The following is a 22,076-nucleotide window of genomic DNA, read 5'->3' on the forward strand; positions in this document are numbered from 1 at the left end:
TCCTTCGCGTCTTCTGGATCTAGGTTCCCTCTTGAAAGCTTATAAGCCAGTCACTTCTTTCCTTTGTAGCCCCCCCACTTTGGGAAGCCAATGTCCAAGTTGCCCATTCTTGTCTACTCTGTGTATGGAGGGTGTGGGAATGATCCTTGCTGTAAAGATTTGTTCCCTCTTTTGAGTTACTGCATCCATAGGTGTAGGTCGAGTTCATCAAGTTGTATCAGATTACTCTTTTTTTCCTCTTCTTTCTTCTTCTAGTTGAGCTCTGATCATCCAGTCATTGAAGCCAGGTCAAGTGGGTATTGTCTGCAAGTGTGGGTGTTTGTATATGCCCTCTCTTCGTATCAGCGGACGCTTCACTGTAGACTAGAGTGAGTCTTCTGTGGCTATGTCACTGACTCTGTGCCCAAGAGTCCCCAGGTATTGCCACATTGCTGTCCAATCAGGTCTCTACCCAGGTTCACAAGAGTCTGTTGAATGTTGTATGGCTTAGCTCGCAACTTCATTGCTGTTTTTCCCTCACTTCCCCTTGTTGGTGATGAAAGTGGTCACCAATCAGAGTGTGTATTCCCATTGAGTCTTAGTCTTGGAAAGGGGTTTGCTCTGAGGGGATTTGACCACTTGCCTTGATGTCTCCTGCACGAGCACTATGCAGCTTTTAGAGGCACAGTGTTCAAATGGCAAGCACCCATTGGCTGTCTGGCTTCAAGTCAGCAGCTTTTTATAGGTACCCAGTAGAGTAGTTGGTTGGTTGAGAGACTCTGCTCTCTGGGTTTAGGGAAAACGGCTTGCCTTATATGAAGTACAGGATGGAATTGATCAAGTAGATCCATATGGTTGGTTAATCTCCCACTGAGTAGTGAAGAACCCATCATAGGTGTCTAAGTTGGGGGGCTTGTTCCTGACTGATAGAGAACTGTCCAGGAAAGTAGAAACTGGAATTTAGGAGTTCGTGAATCTGGCTAAGCAGAGGCCATTGCCAGGCACATTCCTTTGAATTAGTACATTCCTTTAAATTCCGTGTTTGAGAAGTTGATGTAGCTCATCCTCTTGAAAACCAATAGCTTCATTGTTTATTTTACATCACCCAATTGCAGTGGATCCTGTTGTTATTAAGTACATACCCAATGCCAGATTTTTTTGTATTGCTAAGTCATGTTGTGGTTAGGGATAATAACCTTTTAATGGTGCCATAGGATTAAATTAAGGTATCCTGGTAGCATAGTGGGTTATGACTTGGGTTGCTAACCACAAGGCCAGTAGTTTGAATCTATCAGGCACTCTGAGGGAGAAAAAGATGAGGCTTTCTGTTCATGTGAAGATTTATAGCGTTGCTATGAGTCACTTAAGAGTCAGAAGTGACTCATAATCACCACCACAGGATTCTATATACTGGACTGCTAACTGCAAGGTTGGCAGTTCAAACCCACCAGCCACTCTGGGAAATCATATACAGTGTCACTGTGAATTGGAACTGGCTCGATGACATATGACAACCACAGTAACCACACAGCCATATGTAGGTATTGTGCTAATACAATCATTATACCATAAAACCTCTGAAAGCAATGGCTGTGTCAGATGGAGGAGACCTCAACGATTTCCCATTACTAGAGAGTAATAGAAAAGTGATGAGACTGTCCCTTAGGAGAGGGGGAAGACTGGTGAGGCAAGGGAAACAAGGCAGTCCTGATCTGGTGTTCAGAGGGCTCACTGTAACCCAGTGTGCTTCAAAGGGTTAGGATATGTATGTGGGAGCAGAGGTGCCGGGGGAGACACGTACCAGTGCTCTATGACAACCCACAACCCGACTCTCTTCTCCACAGCCACTCGCACGTCCAGCCAGGTGACTTTCCCCATTGACTTCTTTGAACACAACCAGCAGCTAACAGATGTGGAGTTTGGCGGTAATGACCTTCTGCAGGTCTACAATGCACAGCAGATCAAACACCGGCTGAATTCCACTGGCATGTATGTGGCTAACACCAAGGTGAGCACGGCACGGCTAGGAAGAGTCATAGAATGCAAGTGTGGACTCACGTAGACTTCCCCTTGAATAAATAAATATTCTCTCACATGCAAAAGGGCGCTGTTCCGTAGCCCAGGTTCCACCCTGATCAGCAGAGCTCCTATATGGAGGGCACCCAGAGGTTGACACTGGGGAAAAGGGAGCCTGAAATGAAAGCGAATTTATCCCCTGCCTCTGGTTTCCCACCCTTGGAAGTAGTAAGTCCTTACTAGAGAATTGACAGAGGACTTCTTCTAGGACCACACTTTGGGGCAATGTCAAAGGGAGGATTAAAACCTTGAGTTAAGAACTCCTAGTAGTTTTCTGATGTGTGCCTTTTCTCCCTGCAGCCTGGTGGCTTCACGATTGAGATTAGTAACAATAACAGCACTATGGTGATGACCGGCATGCGGATCCAGATCGGGACCCAGGCAATTGAACGAGCCCCGTCATATATTGAGCTCTTTGGTAGGACCATGCAGCTTAACCTGAGTCGCTCACGCTGGTTTGACTTCCCCTTCACCCGAGAGGAAGCCCTGCAAGCTGATAAGAGACTGAACCTCTTCAGTGAGTCACTGTTCCCTGATGCAGATTGTATCCTATTGGGACTGCTGAGTTGGGGCCACTGGTCTGGGGCCACTAGTATTCTGGAAACCCTCTGTTGCTGGGAAACTCTGAGCTTCCTTTGAGATATAAAGGAGGCCAGATGGCAGGATAGGGGCCTACTTGAGAAGGTGAGGGGAAAAGATAGGTGAGATCCCTTGGCTTAAGTATTCCCTCATGTGGTGTTGGGTTAGACTCACTGGTGAGTGGGGCTGCCTAGGGGTTTAGGCATAGAGGAGGTAGGATTAGCACACATCCCTAAGAAAGGTTGAAAACTTGAACCCGCAGAGAACAAGTCCCTGATTCTTTGATAAGGCACCTTTTCTCCATCAATGATGGTTCGCCTATCTGATCCCTTTCTACTAGATATAGTTGTTAAGTATGTATGAATGACGGTGATTTGTGCTTTGAACAAAGAAAGTGCTTCGAGGTGCTTGAGCATGAGAGGATCGTTACAATGACAGTTAGGACTCTTGAGGGTAGGAGGTATAACAGGCTTTTGGTCCCTGGAGCTGTCTTTACATGGACTCAGTATCTGTAAGTGATTAGAGGGCTGCTGGGCTGATGTGTCCTTTACAGACTGTGCTTCCTAAAAGGCTTTCCTGCTTATTGCAGTTGGGGCCTCGGTGGACCCAGCAGGTGTCACCATGATAGATGCTGTCAAGATGTATGGCAAGACGAAGGAGCAGTTTGGCTGGCCTGATGAGCCTCCAGAAGAGTTCCCTTCTGCCTCTGTCAGCAACATCTGCCCATCAAACCTGAACCAGGGCAATGGCACAGGAGACAGTGACTCAGCTGCCCCTGCTACCACCAGTGGAACTGTTCTGGAGAGGTACCAGCTCTGTCCGGGGGTGACTTCCATCTTCACCACTTTTCCCTCTCGCTGCAGAACCTCTGTCTTGAGAGAAGAGTTTGCCTTTAAGTAACTGTCCCATGTCTAGCCTGTGTTTTTCTAGTTTCCACACAACTCCCCACGTTTGGCACCTCCTTAGAGTACTGGCAAAGCCTGGAAGACATGCTCAGCCCCTTGACACTAGGGTCTCCCCTGGGGCCTCTGCGTCTTCTCGACCTCTTTGGAGTAGTCAGAGGCTGCAGACTAGAAGGCACTTAACCAGTTTTATAGATTTGGATCCAGTCTTGCTGAAATGATAGCCTCCCTTCCATTTTGATCTCGTCATCCTTTCATCTTTCTCTGCAGTAGCTATTTTTGTGGTAATAACATTGCTAGCAACAGGCTGTCTGCTGCATCTTGTGGCAGAGTTCAGTCTCCTCAAACCACCCTCTAGTGGCATTCTTAAGCATCGTGCTTGGCTTCCTTGTGCTAGGTAGCTGCTGGTTGCCATGGTAGATGACATGTTGAGTTTCTTACATTGTAAGAAGAATAGCCTTGCTTGGAGTCTCTGCTTCCCATCAGCAGCCTTCTCTCTCTCTCTCTCTCTTCTTGTTTTCTATCTTTTCCTACCCTATTCATGTATGGTTTGCTTAGGATGTGTTTCAGGTTTCTCTGAGCTTCACATTTTTTCCTTTTTTCCCCCCCCTTTTTTTGCTTCTCCCCCAAAGTTCTGAAACTGAGTCTTTAACCAAGCTGGACTGGTTAGTATGCCCTTTCTTTTTCTGCACGAGTGAGTGTGTGTCAGAGAGCAATGTAACCAATGGTGTGGCTTTGCGTGGGTTCTGCTTCTTTCTGTTCTGGTCATTGCATGGCTACCGAGCTGTCCATGTGTGAAAATGGAGCATACAGAGGATTGGAAGTGCACACTTGGTATTGGCCGCTGCAGACTCTTAGCTCACCCTTCCTTACCGCATTCCTGTCTGCTCTCTCTTTCAGTGGATGGGGCTGGGGCTGGGGCTGGGGCTGGGGTTGGGGCTGGGGGCAAGACAATGAAGTCCAGCAATCTGATCCACAACCAGAGAGGTGCTTCTACCTACTTTTGTTTTATGTCTCAGTTCCCTCTTCCTTAGTTCTTTACTGCCTTCCTCTGCCCCTTTGCCCTTTTCTCTCTAGCCCCCTTCTCAATATTTTTCTGTTCAGAGCTTCTGCTGTTAGGATGTTAGTCTTTTTAAGCACATAACCTCAAAGGAGGAAGGCCTGGGAAGCATGTTAGCTTGATGTAGCTTTGTGATAGTTGGGTTTCCTATTCCCTTCCTAAGGGAGAATTGCCCAGTTTTTAAAAGGTGCTTTGTACTGTCCCTCGAATGTTGGCAGTGGCACACACCTGAAAATGCAATTTGTCCTCTTCCCATACTTCGGGACTCACAGGAAATGCCTTTGGAGATGTAAGTAAAATAACCCTAACCTTCTTCCCAGTCTGAGAAGATGGCTTTAACCTTTCCTTTTATGTATCCCTTTGCCCACTGACCTCTGGGCACCTGAGTATGGGTCCCATTGCATCAAGACTGTTAAAGCAGTTCAGTGAGCCCTGCCACAGGCAGCAGAAGGAAACCCATTTTATCGTCAGTGAGAAAGAAAAGCCCTGTCTTTGAGTTGTGGATTAGGAACACGGCCTCAGGTTGATCTCTGAGTAGGAGCCAGGTTTCTTCTGGCCTGGTACACAAGGAAACGATATGCATGGTGCCTGTGGTAGGTCTTACTGTGCTTTGATTTTGTATTTGGCATTCATTAGCTGTCCCCAAGGTACTCATAGCTATGGTTTGCATAGGCTAAAGCATAGGCAGAGAGAAGGGTGGTTGTACTCAAGCCAGCTTTTCTGTCTCCCTAGGCTGGTTGTGAGTTCTTTAGAAGCTCTGGAAAGCTGCTTTGCTGTTGGCCCAATCATCGAAAAGGCAAGTTACTTTTTCAAAGCACATGGAGCTTTCTGAAGAGGCAGAAAGTCAGTGGAGTTGTCAGCAGCCCTGAGGTCTCACAGCAAAAGAACATTTATAGGATTACCTGGATGTGCGAAGAAGTGCTAGAGAAGTCTTCAGCCCGGGGCCTTATGTCCTGCTTTTGGGGACCACAGTGCGTGAGAACTTATTACAGAAGAGGATGAATGCTGGCTGAAGTGTACTTTTCTAGGAGTCTTGAATTCAATTTCTTTCCTGGTTCTGTGCGAGGATTATAATTTCTGAAGTTCTTTACTGGCTCTTTGCTATTCGTGCATTATAACCTAGTCTTGCTAGTCTAGAGGGGAGGAGGATGAAGAGGGGCCGAGTGTAGATAGTTGATTCTGCGTGGATTTGGTGGGATTATTGATAACCCTGCTGTCTTCTGCATCAGGAGAGGAACAAGAATGCAGCTCAGGAGCTGGCCACGCTGCTGCTGTCGCTGCCAGCCCCTGCCAGTGTCCAGCAGCAGTCCAAGAGCCTTCTGGCTAGCCTGCACACCAGCCGCTCAGCCTATCACAGCCACAAGGTAACAGCCCCCTCTCCTCTCTCCGGGAGGCCTTTTGTAGAAGTGGAAATGGAAGTTGAGCTACTGACAGGGAATCAAGTAAGTTGACTTTTCATGTGTAAAGTAGAGGCATAGTGAAGTAAGACTGAGAAAGGCCAGCACTAAGGTTAGACCCATAAACACATGAATACCCTTCAGAACTTGAGGATATGTTAGCTATTGGGCGGCCACTGGTCGCACTTATTTTTTATCACTAACAGGATTCACAAAATTTTCTGTAAGATTTTAAGAACGACAGGGAAGGCATCTGGGTGAATGGCTTCTTAGTATAAAGAGCGAGCTGAGGGGATTCACTCGGGAGTTAAGGACTGCAGGGACCTTCACTTCTCCAGCATTGGTTCTGCCCTAAAACTATACTCATCAGGAGGACATTTTTAAATGGTTGTTGGTGAGCCTTTGAGGGGGAAGTAAGTAGTGGTGGCAGGTGACAAGTTGGACCAATTTCAATAGGTGGGAAAGAAGACAGTTCAGACCCCTGAGGGAGAAGGGCTCTGGGTGAAGCTGACTGTGCAGATGCCTTTAGTTAGTTTGGGGCCTCCAGTCAGCGTGTGGGAAGTATGAGTTGAACCTGCTGAGCCTCTCCAGGGAGCGTACTCTTCTGGTAATACTCATATGAACTATCAACGAAAAGACTCTCCTACTAGAAGATAGACATCTGGGCTGTTGATGATCTGGAGAGTTGGGTGCTTTTTTCTGGAATACTCTATACTGATTTTATAACTTTAAATTTATATTATCTTTTATATTAAGAAGTTTAACTGTATTAGCTGCTTTGAAGATTTGTCCCAGGTTGTTGGTGGTAATTAACCTATTGTCTTGAGTTAACCATCCTGACAGCCTGCCATCTCTCTTCTACTCTGCTTTGTTGTTGTTATGTGCTATTGAGTCGGTTCCGACCCATAGTGATGACCCTGTATAGGGTTTCCAAGCTCTGGTAGCGTAGAGGTTACGAATCAGGGTGTGAACCGCAAGGTCAGCAGTTCGAAACTACCAGTTGTTCTGAGGGAGAAAGATGAGGCTTTCTGCTCCCGTAAAGATTTACAGCCTCGGATACCCTGTATAAGTTGCTGTGAGTCGGACCGACTCCACGGCACGTAACAACAACAACAACCACCAGCTTTTGCTTGATCCTTTCTGGTCTTGTTGTTTTATAGGATCAGGCCTTGCTGAGCAAAGCTGTGCAGTGTCTCAACACATCCAACAAAGAAGGCAAGGACTTGGACCCTGAGGTGTTCCAGAGACTGGTGATCACAGCTCGCTCTATTGCCATCATGCGCCCTAACAACCTTGTCCACTTTACGGAGTCAAAGCTGCCCCAGATGGAAACAGGTGAACTTGACTGAAGTGGCCGTGAATCTGAAATCTGCTCAGCACATCTTATTTACTCTCTCATCCTCTTTTTCTCACTGGCCACCAACTGACTGCATGTTTTGAGATGGGGACTTTACTTCTTGGCCTTTATACCTTGTAGGGCTTCTAACATTAGGATTGCATCATATTAAATAAATATACCTTTTTCAGTGTTTACCCTTGAGTTTATTTCGTTTGGACTTCAGATATACTGTCTCTGAAGTTACTACCTCTTCTGATCACTATGGTAAAACTAAGCTTGGACCTTGTTGCTTCAATGTAATGGCTTCTTATCTTTTACTTGCATGCCTTTTCCCACCAGTATTCTATTCATGTGTGCATTGACCTTTCTCACTTCTTAATTCTGTTTCCTCACCTCTCCTCACATAGACTGGGTACCACATTTGTTGTGCCATTATCAAATACAATTTATTGATGTGTTTACAATTCTTTGCTATTTACATGCTCCCATTTGCTATCATCATTCTGTTTCTCCTAATAATATAATCCAGGAATCATTGTAGAAAAATCTCACGTTTTCCTAGTTATTAGAAATTGAACAAGTTGCAACTGAACTCTTGAGTCTGTTATAAAGATCCTGAACCCTCCCCTTCTATTTCATTCTAACATACAATGTTTTCTGTGATATTCCTTTCCCAGACTGTTTTTTTCCTAGATGTGCCTGCTGGAGTCTAGGGATAGTTGGCATATTGATTGGGGCCCCACTTGAAACTCCCTCCCCAGGCAAGCCTCCTTGACCTGAGTTAACCTTCAAACAAATTGAATTCCATCTTAGATTTACCAGCATTAATTATCTTCATTTCTCCTGCTTAGAAGGAGCGGATGAGGGGAAAGAACCTCAGAAGCAGTTGGAAGGAGATTGCTGTAGTTTCATCGCTCAGCTGGTTAACCACTTCTGGAAACTCCATGCATCCAAACCTAAGAATGCCTTCCTGGCACCTGCCTGCCTGCCAGGTATCATGTTAAAATGTATACTTGCCTCTTAATACGTAGTGAAACCTGCTATAAATTGTGTTCTAAAACTGTTAGGACACTTAGCCTTCCTCCAGCATTTCTTGTACCATTAATAGTTAGGGAAGAGAAGCCTGCGAGACCAGCGCATTGTTCTGACATAGGAACTTAGCACTGTGGTTGTTGTTGTTGTTTAGTGCCATTGAGTCACTTCCAACCCATAGCAACCCTGTGTAGGATTTCCGAGAAGCAGCTGGTGAGCTTGAACCACCGACCTTGCAGTTCAAACGGCTTTGCAGTCACTGTGGTAGAGAAGTGGTATTTTTGTACCACATCTTGTCACGTGTGGTTGGGTATTTCACTTAAGAGACACTTTACTTTCTGTGTGTAGGTGTACACACGTGTGTGTCCTTAGTAGTGTTTGTAATTATTCAAAAAACATTTGGAAACTTGGTTCAAAGTCAGTTCAAAAAGTGAAACTTATTTTCAAGTTACCTTGGGCATGTAAATTCTCATGCTGGTATTGAAAGCTTACGTAGAAGAGTAAAGATCTAAATATTGTCGTTAAGTACCGTTGAGTTGGTTCCAACCCATAGTGACCCTGTATAGGGTTTCTGAAGAGCAGCTGGTGGGTTTGAACCGCTGACCTTGTAGTTCAAACTGATCTTGTAGTCCAGCTCGTTATCGTGCAGTGCCACACCAAGACTCCTTAAGAGCCGAATTGTTGTTGTTGTTGTTGTGTGCCATCGAGTTGGTTCCAACCCCTAGCAACCCTGAACAGGGTTTCTAAGGCTGTAAGTCTTTACGGGAGCAGAAAGCTTCCTCTTTCTCCTGCGGAGCAGCTGGTAGTTTCGAACTGCTGACCTTGCAAATAGTGGTACGGAAAACTAGAGGAATCCCTGGTGCTCCTTTGTGTTTGAAAGTTTCTGGAGCATTAAGCCTAAAAAGCAGCTTTCTTACCTGTTTCGAGTCTGGCTCTTCACATTTCACTGCTCTGCCTCTTGATCTGCTTGGAGAGTGGACAGCCACTTATTCCTGCAGTGTAGGCCATCTGAAAAGACTTTTGGTGCCTCTTTGGGAGATTGTTGTTAAGTGACATTGAGTCAACTACTAATTTTTTAAAAATCACAAACAATTCTGACAATCTCCACTCTCTGTGTGTATTTTGTTTTGATGTATTATGTGCTTACCATTTTTTGTTGTTTGTGTGTTAGTTTGACCTTTATGTGTGAATAAGAATGTGCACTTACGTCTTAGACTTTCAGAAAGGTATTGAGGTCTTCACTACATTTTCTTACAGTATTTTTCTCTTTTAGGCCTGACTCATATTGAAGCTACGGTCAGTGCTCTGGTAGACATTATCCATGGCTACTGTACTTGTGAACTGGACTGTATTAACGCAGCATCCAAGATCTATATGCAGATGCTATTGTGTCCTGTACGTATCATTAAGATCCCAGATTTCTCTCATCGTTCTGGGAGTGTCTGGAAAATTTTCCCTTTGGTAGTTTGCTAAACTAATGAAATAAAATGGACTTAAGGTGATGGGAATGAATAGTTTTGAATATCAGTAAAAACTCTAAGGTCTTACTCATTCCATGGAAGAGAAAAGCTTGAAAAAGGGGATATACTTCGTCTTTTCTTACTCAGTTCAGAAACCCCAGAGAGTTAATGTTCAGTAAGGATTAACTAGATGAGAAAGTAGTACATCAAGATTTGTGTTTCCAGTGTTAGCAGTCGTAGTTTAGCAGAGAGCTAAGATGAGCACTGATGAGCTAATGAAAAGCAAAAGCCTGGTTTTAGAGAGCCAGAGCGATTTCAGGAGCAAGTAATCTGCTATCTTTATTTTACCCATAAAGACAGGTCTTATATATACCAAGACAGGCAATGGAGATTGTGATGGATTACAGTTAAAAATAGATCAGTCTTTACACTTGATGTGAATCACTGATCAAGAAAGGAAAAGTGTTTTCTAAAGAGTTTCGTGAATAATACAAAACCTAAGCATGACAACTTCTTTTTAAACCTCAGGATCCTGCTGTGAGCTTTTCTTGTAAACAAGCTCTAATTCGAGTCCTCAGGCCCCGGAACAAACGGAGACATGTGACATTGCCCTCCTCCCCTCGAAGCAACACTCCAATGGGTAATGTGAGGGCTGGGTTTAGGCTTGGGTTTGTGAGTGTTGGGGAGGGTGGAAGGGAGGCGTACTTTTAGGATAAGCTCCTTGTGTGGAGACCAATCTTATTCCATAAAAAATTTAGAGTATATAAATGTACATAGCAAGTAGAATAAAAGAAAATCTAGATCATGGGAAAATCAAGGTGCAAATAGTAAAATAAAACCAAGGGCAAAATCAGCACACAGAAAATCTACTTCACAAGGTCCTGCATGGTTGGTACTAAAAGTTCTTAGGTGTAGCAGAACGCTTTCTAAGAACCATAGCAAAATAGAACAGGAACAGTTAGAAAAGCTCAGAAGCTTTTCACTAAGGGACTTTTGACTTAATAGTAAGTTTGATATGTTTTTATATTGTAGCAAAAGCAGTTTTAACAAGGTGTCCAAAAAATAGCCTATTATGTAACTCTGATTACTTGGTTCGCTCAGCAGTACGTTTCAGGTGTCTAGATATTTTTATTACCTGGTATATTTTCATTGTATTACCCAATGGAAATATAGTGCACCACATATTTAATTAAAATGTTTCTCACAGCCACACTATAGAAAATAAAAAGAAACAGACAAAATGAATTTACTAATAATTCAAAATATCACAAATACATTTTAGCAGGTAGTCAGTATAAATATTATTAATGGAATATTTCCCTTTTTGTCTTGTACTGTTTGAAATCTGGTCTGTACCTTCCACTAACAGCGCATCTCGTTTTGGATTAGCCATGCTTCAAGTGCTCAGCAGCTGCGTATTTTGTGCAGTGCCAGTCTAGTAGATTGTATAAAATTTTGTGGTTTCCAGGCACTTTTTCTTGAATGTCATTTATTTTATCTGAACTTTTGACAAATTAGGCAACAATTTGTAGCGCTCTTCTCTGGTAAGAACCTGGAGTGCGGATACTTTGCTTCCAGGAAAGGGCTTCCTTACTGCTTCAGTAATCCGTCAGATGCCTCGGGGGCTCTCCTCGTCTTCTGACAGTTAGGGATCTAGCCTGGATTTAGGCCTTTTTAGAAGGCCTCTCCACCTTCATGTCAGAGTGGACCCAGGCAGGACCTGCAGCTGTAGTGGTGTCCTTAGCTTCCAGTCAGTGGTTTTACAGTCCTTTTCTGCTTCTTTGTATTGATTATGTGGTATGCAAACCTCACTGATCCTATTGTTTGGAAAAAAGTGAAATGACTCTCCAAGCTGTCATGACAGGTAACAGATAAATATCTATCTCAACTGTGGTATTTTTCCCTGTCTTGCCCAAGGTCTCCTGAGAGTAGGTGGGAGCTTCTAGGGTCTACTGGTCTTAGATTTCTCTGCTTTATGGAGGTTCTTTTTGGAATCCAAGGTTGTGTTTTTTTTTCTTGGTCAGCTAGAAAAATCTGTTTCTAAGGGGGGCAAGCTGTCACTGCCAACCCCATCTTCCCAGACTCTGCTGGGTCCAAGAAGTAAGCGAACAGGGCAGACACAGCACCCTGGCCTTTAGCTTTCTCTTGAAAGTCCAGGGCACTAGCTGGTAGCTTGTCTTGGGTTTCTGTTGTTGCTGTGTGACTTCTCATCCCATGTGCCAACGGAGGAAAGAGCAAGCATCTTCAGGTGACTGGGGTTTCTTTGACTCAGGAGACAAGGACGATGATGACGATGACGATGCAGATGAGAAAATGCAGTCGTCAGGGATCCCGAATGGTGGTCACATCCGCCAGGAAAGCCAGGAGCAGAGTGAGGTGGACCATGGAGATTTTGAGATGGTGGTGAGTCTCTGGCAGCAGGAGAGGGGAGGAAGAGCTTCAGAACTCTCCTCTAGCTCTTAATTCAGTGGACTTCCAAAAGCTACCATTTATCATGGGACACTGACAGAGCTTTCTCTCTGCAGTCTGAGTCGATGGTCCTGGAGACAGCTGAAAGTGTCAACAATGGCAACCCCTCTCCCCTGGAGGCCCTGCTGGCAGGCGCAGAGGGCTTCCCCCCCATGCTGGACATCCCGCCGGATGCAGATGACGAGACCATGGTTGAACTAGCCATTGCCCTGAGCCTGCAGCAGGACCAACAAGGTAGAAGGCTCTGCCAGACCTGAAGCGGCCCATTGGCCTTGCCCAGGACAGAGGGTTTGGCAGTTACTGATACCCAGCTGACTTAGTATGCCCCAGATTTGGGGAGAGGTCGAGCTGGGTGAGAGCTGTTCAGAGACACAGGTGGAGAGTGAGAGGGACTGCTGGGAGCGTTCAGTCTTTGGGAGCCAAGGCCATCATTTCTTGTTAGTTGGTCTGTTGCCTCATTTCCTCCCACATTGGTTACATTCCTCCAGCCTGTGTCCTGCCTGAGCCAAAGGAAGCATTCCGCTATCTCTAAGCACACTTGATGGGTGGACAGCACAGCCTGCCAATACACTTCCTCTAGGCCAGAGAGGGTCACACGCTGGTGGTTAGAGACTCCCGAGGGCAGGTGGCCAAAACAGTGTTGTGGAGGGGCCTGGGGGGGGGTTGTTGTGCTCACTCTCCACTTGTTTCCAGGCAGCAGCAGCAGTGCCCTGGGCCTGCAGAGCCTGGGGCTGTCCGGCCAGGCACCCAGCTCTTCCTCTCTGGACGCAGGAACCCTCTCTGACACCACAGCATCAGGTAACTGTCCACAGCAAGGAACATGGCTCAGGGCCCCAGGACCCTCAGGCCTGTTTCCAGTGCTGTGAGAGTGTAACGGGCAGCTGCTTTGACAGGCCATTCTGGACTTCCTGCTTCTGCCTCTGCTTTAGAAGTATGGGTGTGGAAGGCTTAGCGATACAGCTTGGCAAAGGCACTCATGGCCCCCGCTTCCTTACACTTTGCATGCTGCCTGGCTTCAGCTAGTTCCCTGAGGGAAGGCCAAGAGAGCAGCTTGCAGGGTGATCAGCTTTACGGTTTCTAACATTGTAGAAAGTATGCAAAGGGAGACAGGAAATGGAAATCATGCCTTGAGCTTTGTGCTTCAGAATTCGGTCAATGTGGCCAGTCATCAGGCGTCTGTGAGCTTGGGAGATAGGATTTTTGTGGATAATTCAACTTTACAGAAAATCTTTAAACCTCATTTTGTCTCTATTTTCAATCTCTTTCTTTACCTAATAAGGGAAAAGAAAAAGGCCACCGAGTAGGGAATTGGGCTGAAAAGAGGAAGGTGGAGCACCTGACTCAGCCACTGACAGTCAGCCCCCATATACCTTCAGGGTCGCTTTAGAGTTTTTCACAAGGATGCGTCCCTGCATTTGTTTTTGTTTTTCTTTGTTTTTGGGAGTTCTACCCTGGATGGTGAGGAAGGGAGAAACTGGCTGTCCCTCTTACCTGCTGTCATGGCTTGTTGTTTGTGTTAGGTCTCTTCAGTGGCTGTCATTTGGGCTTTGAGGTGGCTGTTGTGTTGTGCAAATTGTGTCCCTCTTGTGCTCTGTGGCTGTCTCAGCTTTCCTCCCCCATATATCTCATCCAGCATTTTCTTCCTGTCTCAGCTCAGCCCTGATCCTGGATGCTGTGGCTGTCTCTGGGGAATTTCCTTGCTTCGTTATTAGCATCTGATGAGGATGATTAGGAGGTGTGAAATTTCCCAGTGAGAAGCCCTCTGGACCACCTGATTAAAAAAAAACAAAAAAAACAAGCAGGGTTGGTTACTTCAAGAGCTCATGAGACTTGGTTTTCTAACATAAGGACAAATTGACTGATTCAAAACAAATCTCTTTCTAATTCAGAATTATATTTTATGCTTTGAATGGTATTGGCTAGTGTCTGATCTGTCAGCAGGTGTCAGTAACACCTAGACTATGGTGACCACGCAGCATTTTTAGCTGGAAACTGAGTATCCCTGTCACAGATTCCTGTCGAATCTCTGCACTGTGCCACTCGCAGTGTCATGTAACAGCGAAGGAAATGCCCAGTGAACTGGGTTTTCACTTCTGTCTAAGTAATGTTTGCAATGCACTGTGTATAGTGTTTGTTCTTGTTAGTGATTAACCAGCCAAGCAAATCTCTCCCTTTTTTCTTGGACAGCAGGGTCTATAAACTGCATTGTGTCCTCTGCACCATGTGGTTTAATGCTTTCGCCCCAAGGAGGGGTTTTTACCTGTAACAGCTCTTGTTACTCTCTCAGCTCCAGCCTCAGATGACGAGGGCAGCACAGCAGCGACTGATGGTTCCACCCTGCGGACCTCTCCTGCTGACCATGGTGGGAGTGTGGGCTCGGAGAGCGGGGGCAGTGCTGTGGACTCAGTGGCTGGCGAGCACAGTGGTAATGTGGCCTAATGTCCTGATCTCATTGTGCAGAGGGTGGGGGTCACAAGGAATTTCTGCTGGAGACTTACTGAAAGTCTTATATCCCCTTGTGGGAATCATTTGCCCTCAACTCTGGGGTTTCAAATGTTCAGTGATAGTAGTTTAAACCCAGTGGGGTTTGTATTTGTAATATTTTGTTAAGTGGCTTTTAATTATCTGTAGAAGAAAGCAATGACATGTCCAACTTCAAATCATGATGAACCTGAAACAATTATGAAACCACTTCAAACCCATTATCCTGTGGATTTTGCTCTTAAGGAGGAAGATTTTTTTTTTTTGTTCAATCCAATTATTGATGTATATGATTAGTTACCATATTAGGTTATTCCTACATGTGTACTAACTGATAAGGTGGGGCTCTGGAATGAGAAAGCACGACAAAGCCATTTTGGTTTGACCATATAAGTCAATCTGTGGTTAAAAATTGGATATAAAAATTTTTGCAGGGGAGATTGAGTGTAGATAATAGCTTTAGATTCCCATGTCACTATTATCACTGCCGCAGTGTGAGATAGAGATTTATCGACAACTAAAATTAAGATTGTTCTAGGTAGATCTTTTATACAGTAGCAGGTTGAGTGGCTGCTATGATGATAACTTAGCATTATGTTGTGGGGTCAAGATTATGAAGTTAATCCTTCTTTAACTTTACATGGAAGATAAGGATTTCTAAGCTCACTAATTACCTTCCAAGTGTTGGTTGCATTGGTTTCACCATACTTTGGGAACTGATTTATGCTTTTTATACCATTTCTCTCTAGTATCTGGCCGGAGCAGTGCTTATGGTGATGCCACAGCTGAGGGACATCCAGCTGGCCCAGGAAGTGTCAGCTCAAGCACTGGCGCCATCAGCACCACCACCGGGCACCAGGAGGGTGATGGTTCAGAGGGAGAAGGAGAAGGGGAAGCTGAAGGAGATGTCCACACTAGCAACAGGTCAGGATCACGTCGTTCATCATGAGAGTCTTTCCTACTGAGAACATTTCAGAAATAGCATGATTGTGGGAGGTGAAATGGTGAGAACAGTATACTGCTTTTGAAATAGAAGAGTAATAAACTCTTGAAACAGTTTTCTAGATTGGTCTTCTTTGTCCTAGTTAGAATGATAAATTGCAGAGAATAGAAGGTGATTTTTCTCTTAAAGGTTCCCTAAATCCTTTAGTAACTGTAAAGTGGTTTTCATTAAAGTGTATATCATCCTTCCTCAGATCTTTCTTACTTCATCTTGACTTTGTTTCCCATTAACTCATGAGTAACAAATGGCACAGTTCTAATGCTAGTTATCAAGTGTATAATAGCTCTAGCTCCTTGTTCGGTTGAAGGTAAAGGAGAAATAGAGAGCAAATATATGTTTATGCTTAGAAATACCAATGGTTGATCGCTTGGCAAATTGAAAGTAATCTGTAAAATCCTAATCTGTCCCCTCAAGAAATAGCAGTGGTATTTGGTAGCAGATGGGTGGAGTGTCTTCATAACCAAAGAGACTAGAGGAGGAAGAACAGCCTGTAGCTACCATTTGCTTTGTGCTGCTGCTTTGTTCTGCCTATTTGTTTTCTTCTTCTCCTTTGTGGACTCTTTTTGGGTTGATTTGCTATTTTTACACTCCCCCCCCCCTTTTTTTTTTTTAATTTTAAATGACTCTTGGGTTTGGGGGTTATTCACTGTTTCTAATTAGTTAATGGTTATATTTTCATGGCAGTTCACATCCTTCTTCAGAATTGAATGTAACTAACAGTTATACCCTCTTCCTGACTAACAAAGAATTTAGAAGATGTTGCACTTTCTTACCAATTTAAATGCCACTGGTTTTGTGTTTTCTTTTTGAAATCCTCAAGATGTTATTTCTTATTTCATACCATTTAAGTGATCAGAGTTTATTTAGCTTTACTCAACATTTGTTTTTTTCTGTACTCAACATTTCTATGTGCATTTCAGATCTTTCCATCTATTACCGTTTTTCTTCTGAAGCATGTCATTTAGATTTTTCTTTAGGGAGGTCTGCTGCTTATAAATTTTGTTAGTCAGAATATTTTTATTTAACATATATTTTGTGGAAGTATTTTTGATGGCTGTAAAATGGTTTTTGGCACTTCCTTCCCACCCCCAACAACAAATCGAAAATGATATTGATCGTCTGGCTTCCGTTAATGCCAATGAGAAGTCACTTGGTATTATAACTATTATTCCTTTGAAGGGCTTGTTTTGAGTGCTGCTTTTAAAACCATTATTTTGTTGTTGTTTTCAACAGTTTTTATCAGGATATGTTTGAGATGGAGTTTTTTACATTTATCCTGCATAGTGGAGTCCTGGTGTGACGCTGTAGGGATAAGCACTCTACCTCGAGGTCAGTTTGAACCACAAGGTTGATGGTTCAAACCCATCAGCCACTCCTCGGAAACCCTGTACAGGGTCGCTGTGAGTTGGAATGGACTCTGTGGCATTTAACAACAACAACAACATCCTGCATTTGGGATTCTTGAATGTGTGCATTAGTGTCTTTTATTAACCTTAAGCCATACTTTTTCCATTCATTAATCTCTTCAAATATTAATTCTGCCTCCTTTTCTGCTGTTTCTCTTTCTGGGACCCCAATTAAATCGGTGTCCCTAATAGATCTTTCATTTTTTGCCTATTTTTTATTCCCTGTGTTTATGTTGTTTTTTTTTTTTGTAATTTCTTGATAACTATTTCAGTAGCATCAAAAATCAAATAGCTAAGGATAAATGTGCAAGGTAAACAAGCCTTATACATTGATAACTACAAAATCTAATTGACAGAAATGAAAGAAGACCTAAGTTAGTGAAGGCATGTACTTTGTGTATGGATGAAAGACTCTATTGTGAAGAGGACCACGGTCTTCACAATGATGGCAGAGTCAGTATATTGTTGTTAGGCCATCTAGTCAGTTTGCTGCCCTGTAGGGTTTTCTTGACTGTAATTTGTACAGAAGCTGAGTAACCAGGTCCTTCTCCTGGGGAGATACTGGGTGAGCTGTCTGCCAACCTTTTGCCTGAGCACTTAACCTCTGAACCACAAGGACCTCTTAGATTTATTATAATCCCAGTCAAAAATCCATGTAGATTTTATGTATGTGTCAGAATTGATAAGCTGTTGCTAACATTTATTTATATGTGTAAGGAGCTAAGATTAGTCAAGGCAGTTTTGATTGAAGAAAATCCACAAAGTTAGAGGACTTTACACTAATTTGGCTTATTATAAAACTATGACAGTTAATACAGTGGGATATTGGTACAAGGATAGACAAATAGATGAATGGAAAAGACCAAGGCTATAGAAACATATCCATACATGCATGCGTACCTAATGTATGACAAAGGTGACATTTTTTTAGGGTGGAGGAGAAAACATTTTCAATAAATGGTCAGGTGGAGTTCCAAATAGAATAAAACCAATCTTGACCCTTATCACGTACAAAAATCAATTGAACTGTAGAGCTAAATGCAAACAGTTACACTGAAAGGTTTTGAGAAGATAAAATAGCTTCATATTATGACATTGTCCTTTATGTATATAGATCATCCTTTCAATATCTTTGTTGTTAAATGCTGTTGAGTCAGTTCTGACTCAAAGTGACCCTGTATAGGGTTTCAGAAGAGCAACTGGTGGGTTTGAACTGTCCACTTTGTGATTAGCAGTCCAGTACTTAGCCTACAGTGCCACACCAGGTGTGTTCTTGTTATTGTTGTTAAGTGCCGGCAAGTCAGTTCTGACTCATAGCGACGCTGTAGAGTTTCCGAGGAGTGGCTGGAGAGCTTGAACTGCTGACCTTGTGGTTCAAATTGAGCTTGCTGTCTAGCTCATTAACCCACAGTGCCGCACCAGGAGGCCATACTGTTAAGATCTATAAATTTCTGACATTGAGAATTTCTGATCTTGCTCATTTTTGAAAATCAGAGATTAACAATTTTACTTATCTTTGTTGTTGCCATTGTTGTTAGTTGCCATCATGTCAGTTGTGACTCATAGTGACCCTGTGCACAAAAGAAGGAAACTGCCTGATCCTACACCTTCCTCAATGGGTTCAAGCTGTGGACTTGAGCCCATTGCTGTTGCCACTGTGACAGTTAGTCTCGTTCCATTCCTTCCCCGTTTTCACTGACCCTCCACTTTACCAAGCATAATGTCCTTCTTCAGGGATTGGTCCCTCCTGATAATATTTCCAAAATATGACAAAGTCTCACCATCCTTGCTTCTAAGGAGCATTCTGGCTGTACTTCTTCCAACACAGATTAGTTTGTTCTCTTGGCAGCCCATGGTACTGTCAATACTCTTCTCCAACATCATAATTCAGACGCATCAATTCTTCTACAGGCTTCCTTATTGATTGTCCAACTTTCACATGCATTTGAGGCTATTAAAAAATACCATGGCTTGGGCCAGGTGTACCTTAGTCCTCAGACCGATATCTTTGCTCTTGAACACAGTAGGTCTTATACAGCAGATCTATTGGATTTCTTGACTGCTGATGGTGGATCCAAGCAAAATGAAGTCTTTGACAACTTCAGTCTTTCCCCCATCATCATGATGTTATTTATTGGCCCAGTGGTTAGGATTTTGGTTTTCTTTACATTGAGGTCCCAATCCATACTGAAGGCTGTATAAGTATCTATATCATCATCAGTAAGTATCTTAAGTTGTTTTCACTTCCAGAAAGATTGTATCATCTGCATATAGCAGATGTTAATGAGTCTTCCTCCAATCCTGATGCCATACTCTTGATATAATCCAGTTTCTTGGATTATTTGCTCAGTGTACAGATTGAATAAGTATGGTGAAAGAGTACAGCCCTGATGAAACTGCTTCTGATTTCAAAACATTCGGTATCTTCTTGTTCCATTTGAAGGACTCCCTCTTGGTCTATGTACAGGTTCCTCATGAGGACAATCAAGTAATCTGGAATACCCATTTTCCCCAATGTTGTCCATAGCTTTTCATGATCCACACAATAGAAAGTCTTTGCATAGTCAATAAAGCACAGGAATACATCTTTTTGGTATTCTCAGCTTTCAGCCAAGATCCATCTGATGTCAGTAATGATAACCCTCATTCCATGTCCTTTTCTGAATCCAGCCGGAACCTCTGGTAGCTCCCTCTAGATGTATTGTTGCAGCCGTTTTTGAATTGTCTTCAATAAAATGCATGTGATATAGTTGATTTTGTTCAATGATTTCCACATTCCTTTGGACCACCTCTCTTTGGAATGAGCACAAATGCATGTTTGCCAGTTGGTTGGCTAGCTAGCTGTCATCCAGATTTCTTGGCGTAGATTAGTGAATGCTTCCAGTGCTACATCAGTGTGTTGAAAGATTTCAATTTGTATTACGTCACTTCCTGGAGCCTTGTATTTCACTAGTGCCTTCTGTGCAGCTTGAACTTCTTCCTTCAGTACCATTGGATCTTGATCATATGCTTCCTTTTTTAAAAAAGTTTTTATTGTGAATTGAGTGATAGTTTACATGGGAGAACACTGGCTTTACCATCGTTTCATTGCAATCATTACAGTTTCTTCTGTGCATCCTCATTCTACAGTATTTGCTTCCATTCCCTGTGTTTTTTTTTTTTTTTTTTTTGCGGGGTGGGATGGGACTGGGGTGTGCACAAAAACACTCAGGAATATATAATCATTTAAACAACCAAAGGGCACATTCTGCAAGCCTGCCTCCTGGCTGCCAGTACTTAGTCTTTCTCTTTCCATGAGTCTAGAGTTTTCAGCTGCTCTGTCTCTCCTAGTCCTCACATCTGCCCCCATCTCTGGTGTCGCTGCCTGTTTGGATAGGGTCCCACATTTCTGCTCGTGCTCTTCTCCCTTGATAATCCTAGGGTCCTCTGTGCCTAGACTGTAAGATTAACTACTCCCCCCTCTTTTTGTTAAAAAACTTTTACCTTTACAGTTGTGACCGTCTTAAGTAGTCATGGTAACAGTTACTCACTATTGAATCTTAAGAATCTTATCCCCATCTCTTTTCACCAGACCCATCTAGACAAGATGAAAACTTTCAGTGGGGACTCTATCTTCCTCTGCAGACTCTTAAACTAAGCTCCTTCGTGAAAACTTGTTATCCAGTCGCTTTGTGCCTTTATCGCCCTCTCATTTTAGGTAACCAATGTCTAAGTTGCCCATCCCTATATACCCTGTATACAGAGGGGATTGGATTGATACTTGATATGAAGACTCCTTCCCTCTCTGTTGGTATTTTGAGCTACTACATCCATGAGTATAGGTCAAGTTCATCAAATTACAGCAATTTACCTTCGTTTCCTTCATCAAAAAAAAAAATTTTTTAATTTTTTTTTTAATTATTCTCTAGTCGAGTTCTGATTATCAAGCCATCGAGGCTAGGTCAGATGGGTACTATTTGCAAGTTTGGGTGTTCTTGTGTGTCTCCCCTCACTTCATATCAGCTGGATGCTTCACTCTCACGGGTTCAAGAATCCCCAGGTCTCACCACACTTTGGACCAACCAGCCCTTCCTCTAATCTCTCTCATCTCCAGGTCAACGGGAGTCTATGGAATGTGGTTGAACTTAGCCCATTTCTTCATTGCTGTCTTTTCCCCTCTTCCACTCACTAGTAGACCCAATGTAGTTTATATGCCTGCACAAGTGTTCCCTTTGAGTTTCGGTCTTGGAGGGAGGTTTGCCCTGAAGGGACTTGATGGCTCCCCGCATATGCTACCTCTTGAAGTGGTTGAACATCGACCATTTCTTTTTGTGTGTATTTCTTCCATCTTCCTTTGATGCTTTCTGCATCATTCAGTATTTTGCCCATGGAATCCTTCAGCATTTCATGTCAAGGCTTGAGTTTTTTCTTCAGTTCTTTCAGCTTGAGAAATGCTGAGCATGTTCTTCCCTTTTGATTTTCTAACTCCATGTCTATCTACATTTCATTACAATACTTCTAGAGCTGCCCTTGGAAATTTTCTGTTCACCTTTTTTACTTTATGATTTCTCCCATTCACTTTAGCATCTCTACACTGGAAGGTGAGGTTCAGAATCTCTTCTAACATCCATTTAGGTCTTTTTATGGATTTTTAATGACTTTTTTTTTCCCCCTCTATATGATGTTCGTGATGTCATCCCCACAACTCTTTTGGTCTTCCGTCATTAGTATCTATTGCATCAAATCTGTTCTTGTGATGGTCTTTAAATTTAGATGGGCTATGTTCAGGGTAATATGTTGGCCCTTGTGGACTTGTTTTAATTTTCTTCATTCAGCTTCAGCATACTCATGTTAGTAATTGATGGTCTGTTGCACAGTCAGCCCCTGGCCTTGTTTTGGTTGCTGTGATACTGA

General features: G+C 43.3%; 1 protein-coding gene across 1 annotated transcript in view; it reads left to right on the forward strand.

Annotated features, from left to right (window-relative positions):
- Window positions 1–22,076, forward strand: part of UBR4 (ubiquitin protein ligase E3 component n-recognin 4) — a 160,014-nt gene that overhangs the window by 63,409 nt on the left and 74,529 nt on the right. The window contains exons 47-60 of the mRNA XM_006866329.1: window positions 1,824–1,987; window positions 2,356–2,572; window positions 3,224–3,440; window positions 5,329–5,392; window positions 5,826–5,960; window positions 7,154–7,328; window positions 8,184–8,324; window positions 9,638–9,759; window positions 10,353–10,464; window positions 12,097–12,227; window positions 12,350–12,527; window positions 12,987–13,091; window positions 14,581–14,718; window positions 15,524–15,698. Of these exons, the coding sequence (XP_006866391.1) occupies window positions 1,824–1,987; window positions 2,356–2,572; window positions 3,224–3,440; window positions 5,329–5,392; window positions 5,826–5,960; window positions 7,154–7,328; window positions 8,184–8,324; window positions 9,638–9,759; window positions 10,353–10,464; window positions 12,097–12,227; window positions 12,350–12,527; window positions 12,987–13,091; window positions 14,581–14,718; window positions 15,524–15,698 (2,074 nt within the window). The remainder of the gene's footprint in view (window positions 1–1,823; window positions 1,988–2,355; window positions 2,573–3,223; window positions 3,441–5,328; window positions 5,393–5,825; window positions 5,961–7,153; window positions 7,329–8,183; window positions 8,325–9,637; window positions 9,760–10,352; window positions 10,465–12,096; window positions 12,228–12,349; window positions 12,528–12,986; window positions 13,092–14,580; window positions 14,719–15,523; window positions 15,699–22,076) is intronic.

The sequence above is a fragment of the Chrysochloris asiatica genome, unplaced genomic scaffold (assembly GCF_000296735.1).
Source record: "Chrysochloris asiatica unplaced genomic scaffold, ChrAsi1.0 scaffold00090, whole genome shotgun sequence".
Classification (NCBI taxonomy): Eukaryota; Metazoa; Chordata; class Mammalia; order Afrosoricida; family Chrysochloridae; genus Chrysochloris; species Chrysochloris asiatica.